Below are 13,732 nucleotides of genomic sequence, written 5' to 3'. Positions count from 1 at the left end.
ATTTTCACTTTGTACCAGTATGTACCATTTGAGTCTTTCAACCATATATATTTATTGCTTTCTTCTGAAAAGATCAACAGGATTTATGGAAGTCAGTCTCCAAGTGGGCCTCAACGCTCTGTACCTCCTCGTATGCACAGCCCTGTATAGCCTCCTCCTACACTGTATCACAGTTGGTCGGTGTGACCTCAAGATTACAGCGTAAGTGATATCATGGCACCTCCAGTAATAGGTTACGAAAGGCACTGTGCCTTCTGTTTTGTTGGTCTTTTGTTTTCATCTCTCTTTTACTCATTCAAAAGACAAAAGAGCTACCATGAAATGGTCAACATACTTTGACTGTCCCTACAAAGAAACACAAGAGTGAGCATGGAACTGGATTATCCAGCCCCCAGTCATAAAACTTAAATGACTGCAGCTTTATGAGACTAGAGCCAGAACCACCCAGCTAAACTGTACACACATTACTGATCCTCAGAAACAGTAAGATAAATAAAGGTTTGCTGTCTTTGTCTTTTTTTTCATTTATTTTTTAAAAATATGGAACGCTTCACAAATTTGCCTGTCATCCTTGCGCAGGGGCTATGCTAATCTTCTCTGTATCATTCCAATTTTAGTATATGTGCTGCCGAAGCGAGCACAGGTTTGCTGTCTTAAGCTGCTAAATGTTGTGATAATCTGTTACATAGCAAAAGGTCACTAATATAAGAATTATGAGGGTTGTGGAATTTATATGCCTTTTTAAAATTCGAACTTCTATATTATACTATATTAAAAAAAACTAATAAATGCTATCTTTAAATTATCATCAATGTTCTGACAGTAACTCCCACTGAATAATTATGACACAATCTTACTTACTTGGAACTCTTATCTGATAGTGATTTAGTGCCGTGAGGGCTTCTACTGCATCAGTTTTGCATTCCCATTCTAAAAGCCCAGAAAGTGTTTTGGCAGAAGCTAAAACAAAACAAAGAAACACAAATCCACTTTTTATTTGCTTATCATCAAATTAACCAGGAAACTTAAAAAGAGGGAATGTGCACTTACGTTTTGCATCAAACACTTTATATTTGATGAATGTAAGAACTTCATGGTCATTACACAACTGTCAAAGAAATGTAAAACTCCATTAAAAAGGCCAAAATAATATTCCTACCTTTTTTGACCCCCCCCTCCAAGAAAGTAAACTTTATGGTAGCATTTAAAGTTTTGAGTATGGCATGAATGAATTAAACCAAATGTTTTTAGATTAATAAGCTACATGAGAAAATCAATTAAAATGGTGGTATCCTATAAACTACGTATACAATTTTAGTGCTATACAAGAAAGCCAAGACTTGTAACTGAAACATATTCTCACAGCTGACCAGGGTTTAACTCAGTACCTAAGGTGGGGAGTGGTGTTCTGGAAAAATCAATTCTTTTCTGAAGCATTTCCTGCAGTTAGGGGAAAATGCCAGGATATATAAAGTTCTGTTATGGGTGAGATTTAAGGACATGGTAAAAGAACTTTATAAATGCAGGACTAATTCTAATTCCAACTCTCAAAAATACTGAGCCACAAAACAACGAAAGACCAATGAAGGATGGAAGCCAGAAAAGTATAATGGTCAAAGGATGAACTGTATTAAGTACCAAATAAGTGAAGAAAATACCAATAATATCAAAAGCAGAAGATGGACAGTGAGAGACTTTAAAATGATGTTAAACGTCCCATATTTGAAAATAAGCCACAGGAACATCTCCACAATTCGCATTCAGTGCCCACCTTTGTGAAGGTCTCTTCTGTGACACACAGGGGAACATTGTAGTAGTGCAGCACACAGGAGGGCGGCTGGATGATATTCTTCGATGCTTGGCCAGCACTTGTAAAACGATTGTTTTTGCTCATTGCAAAATCCTTGTAGCTACTTGTACCATCCTCCAGCTCAAATATTTGACTTGGAACAACTGAATGTTGTTTAGACACACTAAAGATTAGAAATCAAAGAGGTACAGAACATACCTTTGTTAGATAAAAGCAGCAGTTGGCAGTCTCAAACTGTTAACATATATGCCTGCATCAATCCTAATAAAAAAAGGCATACGCAGCTATTTAAATACAATTTAAATACTTACTATTCACTATTTTTAACATTTAATATTTAAAGTCAGTTTGAGTTATAATCAATTGCTCTTACACTTAAAAAAACCTACTGAATATAATTTCATATTAGAAAACAAAAAATTGCTCATTTTAACATTTTGCTTTATGAAACTATGTACAAGTAATACACAAAATCTAAATTATATGATCTGAAGTGTCTAAAATGACACCATTATAGCTGCTAGTTTCAGACATGCCCTCAGGTACATTAAAATATTCTGAAATGGAAATTAATGTCTCTGATAAAAAGGATAATGTTTTTTAAATTTACCACTTAAGATAAATAATTACCAAACATTAAGTCTTTTTCCAAACAATTTGACATTGTTAAGATGTGTGACAGCTCTTTCTACAGCATACTCATCGCCCATTTCTACTAGTGCTGTACCAGGAATGGTCTTCATAAATTTTACCTGTAAGTACAAAATCCCCAAAAGGTGAACATTTAATTCTCTTTAACAGTAACAGAATTTCTAAAAGAGATTATAAGTGGTTGATGGCAAGTAAAGAAGAACACCTGGAATCTTAACTTTATTCTGCTCTTCTATTGGACACTCTTAACTCCTATCAAAATGCAATAGTTTAAAACAGAAGACTGCAATTCTATTGTATAACACACTGAAGAAGAGCAGAGGCTTACCCTAACTCTGTTATTTATTAACTGTGTGATGTGGGGCAATTCACTTCTCTGAGTCACAGATTTCCTTCTAAAATGGAGATAATGATAACATTTGGCAGAACTCATCAATATTTATTCATCCAATAAATATTTATTAAGTACCTAATATGTTTTAATAATCATGCACCGTACTATGTACTGGGGATTTAATGGCAAACATAACAGACATGGTCTTTTTTTTTAAGACATGTTCTTCTTAAAGCTTATGTTCAAGTAGGAAGGTCAGAAATGTTAAAGTAAATAATAATTACCAACTATTCAGCATGCTATTTATTGCCTTAGTAACAAACAAGATACTATATGAGAAGTAATACAAAATGACCTTGAGATAGCATTTCCAGTAGGAAGGCTTGGGCAAGGTAGGGGCAGTTTAAAAAATCGGAAATACACGTTTTCACGACATCTTTGAGAGAAGCCATATTTATCCTCTCATATTATTCCAGTTTTAGTATATAATGCTATAAGGGTTAGATGGGATAAAGTATGACTATCTTTCAGCATAGTGCCTATGCCTTGGACAAATCCCTAAATATCTATTAAGTATTACTAATGTTAATAACATATTAAACACAGTTCTAACCTATTAACCTCAAGGAATAGTGAGAGTACTTACACAAAAAATTGCAACATAGCATTTATATCTATCACTGCAACTATCAATTTTAATAGGCTATCCTAGTATTTTTATACTACACCTGTACTTGAACAAAACTCAGCTGTAGTGGGACTTTTCAGTTTTATTTGAAATCAATTGCGTTCCTGTGGGCAAAATTTCTCTCCCTTGATTTAATCCAATAACATTTCTACAAATATAATAGTGACCAAATATGTATGTGAAGTATGTAGTTCAACTGGTAAATCTCAAAAAAAAAGAAGAAACTAACCATAAATAGATCTTTAAAGGACTATGATGGCTTAAAATGTATCATTTAAATTTTTTAATTTTTCGAGATGTGGAGAGACCAGAATTGTTCAAATAACATACAGAAAATTTTGTTTTTATTAGAAAGTGATTTTGATTTCTAAATGAGACAATAGTTCACAACACAAAAAAACAATGCTCTAAAAATGTTGGTTAAATTGCCTGACTCCAGTTGTCTACAAATGTGAAAAGCACAAACAGAAAAGTAACACTATGTAAAGAAGGTTAAAATACACATTAAAGCATATCAATTATAAATTATGCAGTTCCTGGACCTTAACAGAACACCCAGATGTATAAGATATATGTGTATATAAAAAACTCTGAACTACTTTTCTCAATGCTGCTAAATCTGTTCCATGTATTCTTGGCTAGTTATACAAGCAGAAATATTCCTTATGTTATCCCCTACACCAAATATGGAATTTTCTTTTTTCCTTTTTCTCTTTCACATGGTCAAATAGGTAGCGGAAACTCTTTTTATCAGAGATGTTCCAAGTTACTGTCTCAGATCAAGGGGGCTTTAGAATTAATGAACTAAGAACTTAGAGTAGCAATTCCATGCCCCCCCACATACACTTATGACTCACACACTGTACTTTCTTTTATTGCTGTGAAAACAATACTAAAATCACTTAAAACAACAGGAAAAAACAACATACTACAGTACTGAAACTCAAATTAGCAAATGTATCAAACAACTGGTAAGACTACCAATCATTTCCCCAGTTAAATTTTCCATGATTCTTTCAAAAATAGTTTAGAACATACTTTGTGACAGGGACTCTAAGTGTTTGTGAGATATCAATAAAACATCACAGATCTGGGGAAAGCACAGAGCTATCTAGTGAAAATAAGGTTCAATGAAGTTTTAAAGATCTTCAAAGCATGTGAAATTTACATGTTTTGCTACTTTTTCAGTATAAAGCCTCCAGACAGAAAGTTTTGGACACAGTCTATCAAAGTGGGTCAGTTTCAAATACTGATTTGAGGTAAAAGCATGTTGTCCTGCAGAAGATACTAGAACTCTAGCATTTGGGAGGCAGATGTATCAATTTAGAACTCTCCTAAAATTCATAGACAGCCAAGTGCTAAGACATGTTTATGTAACCAAGCTCCAAGAAACTAACTGCTCTTTCAAAATTCCACAGTTCAATATGTTAAATACCAGAATATATCTAAAGTGATTTTAAAAGTATAGGCTTTATGCCTATAATATGCTAGTAATTGACTAAACTACTTACCATTTTAGACTTCTATTTATATTAGTAATTTACTCTGCTATTCAGCAAAAACTAACACAACACTGTAAAGCAACTATGCTTCAATAAAAATAGAAAAATATTTTTAGTATCAACAATCTACTCTGATCACTAACAAACAAAAAACAATTTCTAAATTTCTACCTAATGAATTTTTAACTCATGTGGATAACTATGGAAAGAACCTGCATGCTCTTAAATATAAGAAGACACATGTATCTGCAGCCTTTTCAGATTTTCCTATTATATATCCTAGCAAAAGAAGTTAATATAAAATGAAACTTTAAAAAATAATTTCTTAAAAAAATGAAACTTACCTTTTCAATATTTCCATATAAGCAGAATAGGTTGAAGACTCTTGAACAATTCATTTTTAGTTGATGTAATCCACTAACCATTACAACTGAACCAGAGGGATTTCCTCCATGCATGTAAGAGGAAGAGGCCTGTGGTAATGGATAGGCAACAAGCTCAGGTGTATCTCGAGAGCCCATTCTGTAACGACTCGGTAAAGGTAATAATGGACCATGGGATCCTATTAAAAACAAAACAAAATAAAACTTTAGCAGACACACTTCACCACACACAAAAACAAACTCTTATTAGCTAGGTTGATGCACATCCAAGGAAAACTCAAATGTATGAATATTCAAATATAACCTGTGGGAATTAACAAAAATCTGTATTTATTTGTACCAGATCCAATATACACTGACCTGCACACAACTGCATACACCAGGATTTAAGTTCTTATTTTTAAAAAGTGATTTTAACAAAAAAGTAAGATCAGGCTATGGATGGATGAAAAGGAATCAGTGTAAAACTTTGGGCCACTATATAAATTATACATCAAACTCAAAAAAACCTGCCAACATCTTTTGGAGGATGGAATAATACAATAAAATCTTCAGTGAAATCTATATACAGATAACACCTTTAGTTCCACTAAGAAGCTGTCCCCTTGAATATATTTTACTATTAATATACTTTCAGGCTAGTATTGTATTCTCCTGATTCTAATTTAGGATACAAAAAGCCTGGTTATTATTTAGTTAATAACCCCCCACAAACACACTCAGAGGTTATCATTATTCAGCAACTTCCATTTTTTGCAACATCAAGAATCCAAAAGAAGATAATGCTTGAATATCTGAATCTGCTGTCACAGAAACACACACAAAACTATGTCTCTCATTCTAAGAATCTTTACTAAGAATCAACTAGCTAACTCTAGAGTAGCTCTAAGTAACTTCAATTTACTCAGTTTTCCCATCCATAAAAGACTAGAAGCAAAAGGAAAAACAAAGCTAGACTGAATGGAATAGACGGGAATGAAGGAGTCCAGAGAAACTGTGATACTAAAAGCTGGCAGAGGGCACATTTACAGGAAGAAGAGAGGCATAAGAACTGAGAACAAGCAATGAAGATGGAGAGATGTAACTCAAAAATGTAAACCCACACATCTTAGCGCTCCTGAAGTGAAGTGTTAGTCACTCAGTCGTGCCCGACTCTTTGTGACCCCATGGACTGCAGCCCACCCCTGTCCATGGGATTTTCCAGGCAAGATACTGGAGTGGGTAGCCATTTCCTTCTCCAGGGGATGTTCCCGACCCAGGGGTTGAACCTGGGTCTTCTGCCCTGCAGGCAGATTCTTTACCGACTGAGCTGAGTCAGTGATTATAGAAGCATACTCTGGGGTGCATAGAAAGATTTTCTTACTGTGCAAGAAGCCAATCCAAAAACCCAAGTCCTTCCCTCATTTTCAAGAAATAAAGAATATGTAATGCCACTGGCTTTCAATTTTATGTAAGACTAAGGAACACTTGTCATCTACTGAGTGAGTTACTAAGAACTACTATATTTTGGTATCATAGCACATTACTACAGCTTATGTGGATTCAGTATTCAATATTCTAAATATAGCTGTCATTCATAACAACACAGAAATACTATCACTGAGCACATGTAAATATAGTGTAAATTCCTGCAATTTTATGGAGGCATACTTTATCAATATATCATCATCAGTGTTGCCTTAAACTGGTCAAGGTTTTCAACTGCTCTTATTGTCCATAATCTAGTTTATCAAAACAATCACTATAGCTCATGGTGAGTTACTTGTTAAGTAATTACCTGTATTTCGGCCTCTCTGTATTTCGGCCTCTAATTTAGACTATTACACATATGGTGGCGTTAAATATCCATTATTCTTACCCCTACTGCAAAAATGCACATATATATTATACTACACCCAGCCCTTCCCCTAATACTACCATTTGCTTGTACAGTAATGCCACTACACTATTATGACTAAATTTTTTCACAAAAAGTGGGAAAATGTATGTTAGATGGGTAATGGAAACTTCCACTCTGCTGAAGTTGACCAAGGTCCAAAAACTCTAGATCCAATGCCATAGGTAACAAATTCAGTGCAAAAGATTATCTGATGTTTGTAATGACACTGAGCCAGCAGGGTTAAATTATGCTATATACACTATTTAAATCATTACCTATATTAAGAAGACTAAAAACAAGTCTCTTAAAAGCTTTCTAAATAACTCATGCAAAAAGTATTGCTGCTTCTGTTTTTTAAAAATTCACTTATATGAGAAAATGCTATATAAATGGCATTTTGAACACTTTGAAGGCCTTCCCCATCGTCAATACTTTAAAATCTGTACATTATTTTTTGCCGCTTTTCAAGTATGAGGGCTTCTACCATGCACATCACATGGCTGGACTTTCAAATAAAGATTTAAAGAATTCTGAAAGCACAGATTTATACTGCTATAATAAACTAGTGAACAAGTTTAATCTATTAAATAAACTTTTTCCTTTTTCACATGCTATTATAAAGGAAAAGTCACCTATGATATGACACCAAAATGCAAATGAACCTGCTTTGCTGAACTGCTGACCTGAAGGGACACAGCTATGATTTGAAGCATCTGTAAAAAAGGCTCAGTATCACGAGCACTGACTTCCATCTTTGCTCTTACCCCAGTTTCTTCATGCTACTTCCCTCTTCAGTCAATCTTGATGCATCATTATCTCCTATCCCCCATCCTGCTTACTTCCCTAGGAAAACAGAGCAAACTTTCCTCTGAGACAAATGTTTCAATAAACACAGCTCAGAGCAGGTGCCCCTACACAAACCCACCACAACCATCCTTCAGCAGGACTCTTCAGAACCTGAATGATCCCTATTTAACAAACATCATTCCAAAGAGTTTTGCATCTCTCTTTAAGCTTACATCTTAAAATTTATACACACATGCTCTCTGTTGGCATGAAACCAACAGAGAATTTCACAACAGGCTTTCAGAAAAGACAAAGTTCTTCTAGGGCATATAACATATTCTTATTAATTTTCATGTATTTTATTAAGTGAAGACAAACCTGAAAAGCCACACTAAGAAAATAGTTTGTGTCATCATTACTGTAGTACTTTGTCCTTCATATATATGCTCACAGATTTTTTTCTAACTCCCTCTGGCAGAATATTTAACCAATTTTTGGCCTTAAGCTGACTGCCATGACACATTTATATAATCTACAACTATACTGACAAACTTTGATGAGCCATTCTTTTGAAACCCTCCATTATACAATGCACAGTAAATACCTAACAGGGTTTCTTTACTGAAGGATCAGAACTACTTGTATGACCATATTAATATTTACTGTTAAAGAAACAACTAAGGAAAATGATCAAGGAATACACTATAATGACTGCAGTAAGATTTTCACTTTATACTACAATTACTGTTTTGATATAACATATTGTTTCAAAATCTCTTCTGCAATACAGACTACCATAAAAAATCAACAATTAGAGACATCCACACACATGTAATTAATTCCTCGAATTCAAAAAAAGACACTAGGGATTAAGCTAAAACTCACAGCAAAGAATGGTCACCAAATATGTACACTATTTGAAAACATTTCAAACAACAGGAAACACTGGTGGCTTTGTTCAATAATAAATCCCAAGAACACAACATAGCAATTTCTGTTTTCTACCACTTTTAATAGTAATGCTAATTGTACTTCAACTTTAAACCACAGAATAGGTGGGGTCAATAACTACTGCTAAAAACTAAAAAAGTATTTAAAAACACAGAACTTAGAACCAGTTTAAACTTTTATCAACAATTCTCAACATCTACTTATAAAGACCACAGCCAGATACCTAACTTTTCCCTGGGGAAGATTATTAATCTAGGTTTCATAATCTTAATTTATCAACATAGCAAACATTAAAACTAAGAAGTTTAAAAAAAAAAAAAGAACTAAATACAAATTTAACCAAGTGTAGAACTAAAAGAATTAGCGATCTAACCAAAATCATGTTTCCTTTTCAACAAATATCCCATTCACTCTGCCTTTTATTACTCTAAATTCCTCTTTGCTCATAACTGCTGGAAATGGAAGAAAATACACTTACTGAGCTATACTTCTTTTTGGTCTTCTAACAGTCTGGAGCTCATAACTAATCAAAACCAAAACAAAACAAAATGTAACAGTAAAAAAGCTTTCAATCCTAAACAAGAGCTCTCCTTTATCCCAAAGATTATGTGATATAACAACAGCCTAAGAAAACAAAGGATTTTGGACAACTCCTTTGGAGTATATTAATAAGAGACTGATCCCATAAACTAACTCAAGTGAGCAGAAAAAAAAGAGAGACAAGAATTGTGCCATTCTTCATCAGAAATGCAAAAATTCTAAGAGTTTGTCTATACTACCTTCCTTCTGCCTTGACAAACTTACCATAGCCATCATGTCTAAACGAAGAAGGGTGTTCTCCCAAAATGGCTTGTCTCTGGCGACCCTTTCCTCTATCTGACACAAAAGTAGAAACAGGGTTTTAACAATTTTGACTCAAGTACTTAACAGAGTTCTCACATGGGAAACACCCATTCAAAACATCCATTACAATTCATGAGAAATGTGATTCCTGGTTAATGTTAAACATCCATTCATATCCAATTTAAATACAAACACCAGAAGTTTAAGAAAATAATTCTATCTAACAAATTCCACTTAACTTGAAAATATCTTTTTGGCAAACGCCAAATACAATCACACTTTCGAATTTAAGGAAAGAATGGATACTTTTCAGAAAGTGAGGTACACAATGCTAAAGCTTGACACTGTACAGAAGTTTTTTTACCAATACATGTCTTTAAAACAAGCTTTAAGTGCAGTACTTTTGAAAGACAGTACCTGATGCATACTATTAGCTTCAACAGCAACACATTTTCAAAGTGGGCTTCTTTCAAGAAGTTCAGCATAAGCCAACAACAACCTGTATTACATGGTTTCACAATCAGTAAACACAGAGTATTTTGTATGTATATACACATATTTACAAACACCTACTGACTTGAGAGCTGGAGATTTTCACATCACTGGCCCATACTGTATCATGGATTGGCCATTGTCTATAGACCTTAACACCAGGCAGAACTAGGAACACCCCCAAAGCTTAAATATGCCAAGTTAAAGCTAACCAAGGGGGCTACATTATTGGACGAGAGTACTACAATACTCCTAAAGGATAATTTTTATACTAACTACATCTTTAGGGGAGGCATGCCAATTTCCTCAAATCTAAGATAACAATTTAAAAAATTACTTCAAAGTTTCTAAAATAGTACTTCCTATGTTAGTAAACTTTAAAAATCATTGTGTAATATTTTGAGAAAGTTTGCTGATCAAATTATGGTATTCAGTAAGATTTTCTTTTTTTTTTTTTTAATGAATTTTAAGAGTCTGGTCATTCTTTGAAAATTCAAAGAGAAAGGTTTTCTACATATCCTTAGTCACCTAAACAAATGAGGTTAATGGGAGATGAGAAATACTTTAATTTTCACTTCAGGGTACAGAAGTATTGTTTTAATTACCTATTTCAAGTATCACAGCATTGAAAGGGACCTAGGAGGTCATCTAGTTCAACTTTTATTCAGTGTATAAATTCTCTTTATATCATCCCTGAGACTATCAACTGGGACCACCTAGCCTCTGCTGACCCAACTCTGGTAACAAAGTACTCATTACTTTCCCTTACATTTTCAGTTAGTCCTAAATCATGAAAAAATTAATTTCTATATTGTATAGAAATTTGTCCTCTAAATATATTCTACTCCATTTAGGGCCTCACAGCCTTACTCAATACTTAGTCTTTCTCCAAAAACTCTTTCAAACGCTTAGAAGTTATTATGATCCTCTCCATATTCCCAAAGTTATTTATTTCTCCTCCAATCTAAACACTCACAGTTCCTTCTTCCCAGTATTATCATTTAAGTCTCACTCTATCAATCCAGTCTGCTATTCCACTCTGCTAACATTCCTCTGCTCAAGAATGCAACCAAATGCTAAATATAAGTGCTTATCTGATCTAAGAATCTTAAACCAAAACCATCATAAAGTCTTCATGGCTTGGTTTTACTGACAGTTAACTGTGTGCTATAAAAGAAAGAGCACTGAATTGGGAATCAACTAAGATTTCAACTTAACCACTAATTTGCTATATAATCATAGAAATAATCTTTATGCATAAAATGAAGGAGTGAGAGTAGATGATCTGTAAGGAATCTTTCAGCCAAACATTGTCATTATTTCTCTTTAATAATTTCTCTTCAATAATTGGAAGAATGCACTACCTAACATAAGGTCATATAAAGAAGTATAAGGAAGAAAAAATAAAAATAAAAAAGAAGTATAAGGAAGAGTCAAACACTGAATTTATCAATGTATAAACAGTGGTTTGTAAACTTTCATGGATTCGGTCTGAAATCTGATGGAAGCTGTGGACCTTTCTCCCCCAAAAGATGCACACACACACGTTTTGTTTAACATTTCTGGGGGGATTCTCTGGAGTCTAGGCTAAGAATTCTTTGCACTAAAATGTAAATTGACCTGAAAAGAACTTTTTGAAATGAGGTTATATCTATAAAGTCATTCTCATTTTTGGTAGAAAAAGTTACAATTCAATGGAAGCTGAAGTCACTACAAAAACAAAAATAAACTGCTATATGATATTTGCTGTACAGACAAATATCTGTAAGGAATCAGAAAACAAGAATTTTTTTCCCTTTCAAAGTACAAACAGCTAACTGTTTTACCTCCTTTAATTATATTTCCCTATTTAAATTTCTATCTTACATTTCTAAACTTTCCTGACTATAATTTCTTGTATAAAAATCTAATTTAAGCTGAGTTTTGTAAAACTCAGCTCTTTTAAAAGAACAGAAATAAGCACTATTAAAATAAGAAGGATGTCCATTAATATTTTAAGAAACATTAAGAGAAAAGTAACCAAACTTACTTTACTATTTCAAATGAGTTTAGAAAAACACAAAACAATGTTCGGTGACTGTGACCTGACAGAAGTGAGAGATTTCTCATCAACCACTCATTCTGTTGTTTGAGTGCTAAGGCTTTGCTTTTCAGTACTGTATGCAACTGCACCAAGCCCAGGCCAAGCAGATTTCTGTGAGCAGTAAAAAATGTGGGGTCCAGCCTAAGCTGCATTATCAAACTTGTTTGCAATCCCATGCATAAGGCAAGATGATTTCCTGAGAACTAAGAATTAAAGGGGTCAATTACCCCCAAATCCTAAATATTTGAACATGCAAAGATCACCACATTGTCTCTCTTTTTTTTTTTTTTTGGCAGGAGTACATGCACTATGGAGTTCCTACTGACCAATATATTTTGGATGCATAAAATTTTTCCTAGTTTATTGACTTCTATGGATATACTCATCTTGGTGAGGTTTCCCAACACATGGTTCAAACACTGATATTGTAGTTGAGATGTAGCCAATACTGCAGCCCCCTTGTTTTTACAAGATCCACATTTTGATTTGTATATTCCAGAATTGCCACACAGTCAGTTGAACAATTTTATCATTCAAATCTATGCTCATGAAATCTAGCATTTATAAGTTATAGGTGAAAATGCATCTCAAATGAAATGCTCCCGTTTTCAGATTTATAAAGTTTAAATATCTTCTACCTTGAACAGACATGGTACTTTCACCTACATTTGAAAGGTCAAAATTTCTAGTTACACAGATTAACATGAATGATACTCTTAAATTGTTACAAAAAGTGACAACTTATAAACAGCCACTTTACAAAAATCAAACCACACAGAAAATCTTCTTTTACATATAATGCATCTTTTCATTATTATGTTATTCAATGTCCACAATTGAGGAAAACAAAAACAAAAAAGTAATCTTAGGTGCAGCAAGTATGCATCTATTTCTTTTATCTTTAATATCTGTGTGGATTGGTTGAGCATTATAATTCCCAAGACCTGTAGATAGCTCTATTAAGGATTATATCCTCTTTTAAGGATTCGATTAACAATTTGAATCTAAGCTGCTAACAGTTACAGCAATGGGCATTAAGATTTACAACATTGTAGATAAAATGTAGTATCGTCAGTGAAAAGCTTTAAATTCTACAACTGAAACCTGAAGGGCAATCAAACCAATATTACACACAACTGGAATAAATGGGCACAGTCTATCATGGCATTCATCCCGTGCAAGTCTGAAGTACTGTTAAGTGTCCTCCTTGACAACTTGGGGTGATGGTGCATGCAGTATGCAGTCAAGGTGAATTGCAAGTCTGAGTTTTTCAGAGGGCTTTTTGTTGATGCCGATGTTGTGCATGATGAAGTGTAGAGTCAGCCTGCTG

At 33.8% G+C, this 13,732-nt stretch overlaps 1 protein-coding gene and 1 non-coding gene across 4 annotated transcripts in view; both read right to left on the bottom strand.

Annotated features, from left to right (window-relative positions):
* The window catches only part of HNRNPLL (heterogeneous nuclear ribonucleoprotein L like), a 39,666-nt gene that overhangs the window by 3,534 nt on the left and 22,400 nt on the right, over positions 1–13,732 (bottom strand). For 2 of the 3 annotated variants that reach the window (XM_061155571.1, XM_061155570.1), the window contains exons 7-12: positions 9,789–9,860; positions 5,330–5,547; positions 2,441–2,562; positions 1,772–1,973; positions 1,051–1,108; positions 862–960 (exon numbers count right to left, since the gene is read on the bottom strand). In XM_061155571.1, coding sequence (XP_061011554.1) covers positions 862–960; positions 1,051–1,108; positions 1,772–1,973; positions 2,441–2,562; positions 5,330–5,547; positions 9,789–9,860 — 771 coding nt within the window. The remainder of the gene's footprint in view (positions 1–861; positions 961–1,050; positions 1,109–1,771; positions 1,974–2,440; positions 2,563–5,329; positions 5,548–9,788; positions 9,861–13,732) is intronic. The other variant, XM_061155572.1, reaches the window with a different exon arrangement.
* Positions 535–641, bottom strand: LOC133065657 (U6 spliceosomal RNA). Its single transcript, XR_009694929.1, has one exon. It is a non-coding gene; the product is annotated as a U6 spliceosomal RNA (small nuclear RNA).

This window comes from Dama dama, chromosome 11 (assembly GCF_033118175.1).
Source record: "Dama dama isolate Ldn47 chromosome 11, ASM3311817v1, whole genome shotgun sequence".
In the NCBI taxonomy this organism is placed as follows: Eukaryota; Metazoa; Chordata; class Mammalia; order Artiodactyla; family Cervidae; genus Dama; species Dama dama.
Note: the sequence above shows the minus strand (reverse complement) of the source record. Positions and strands in the feature narration are given on the sequence as shown.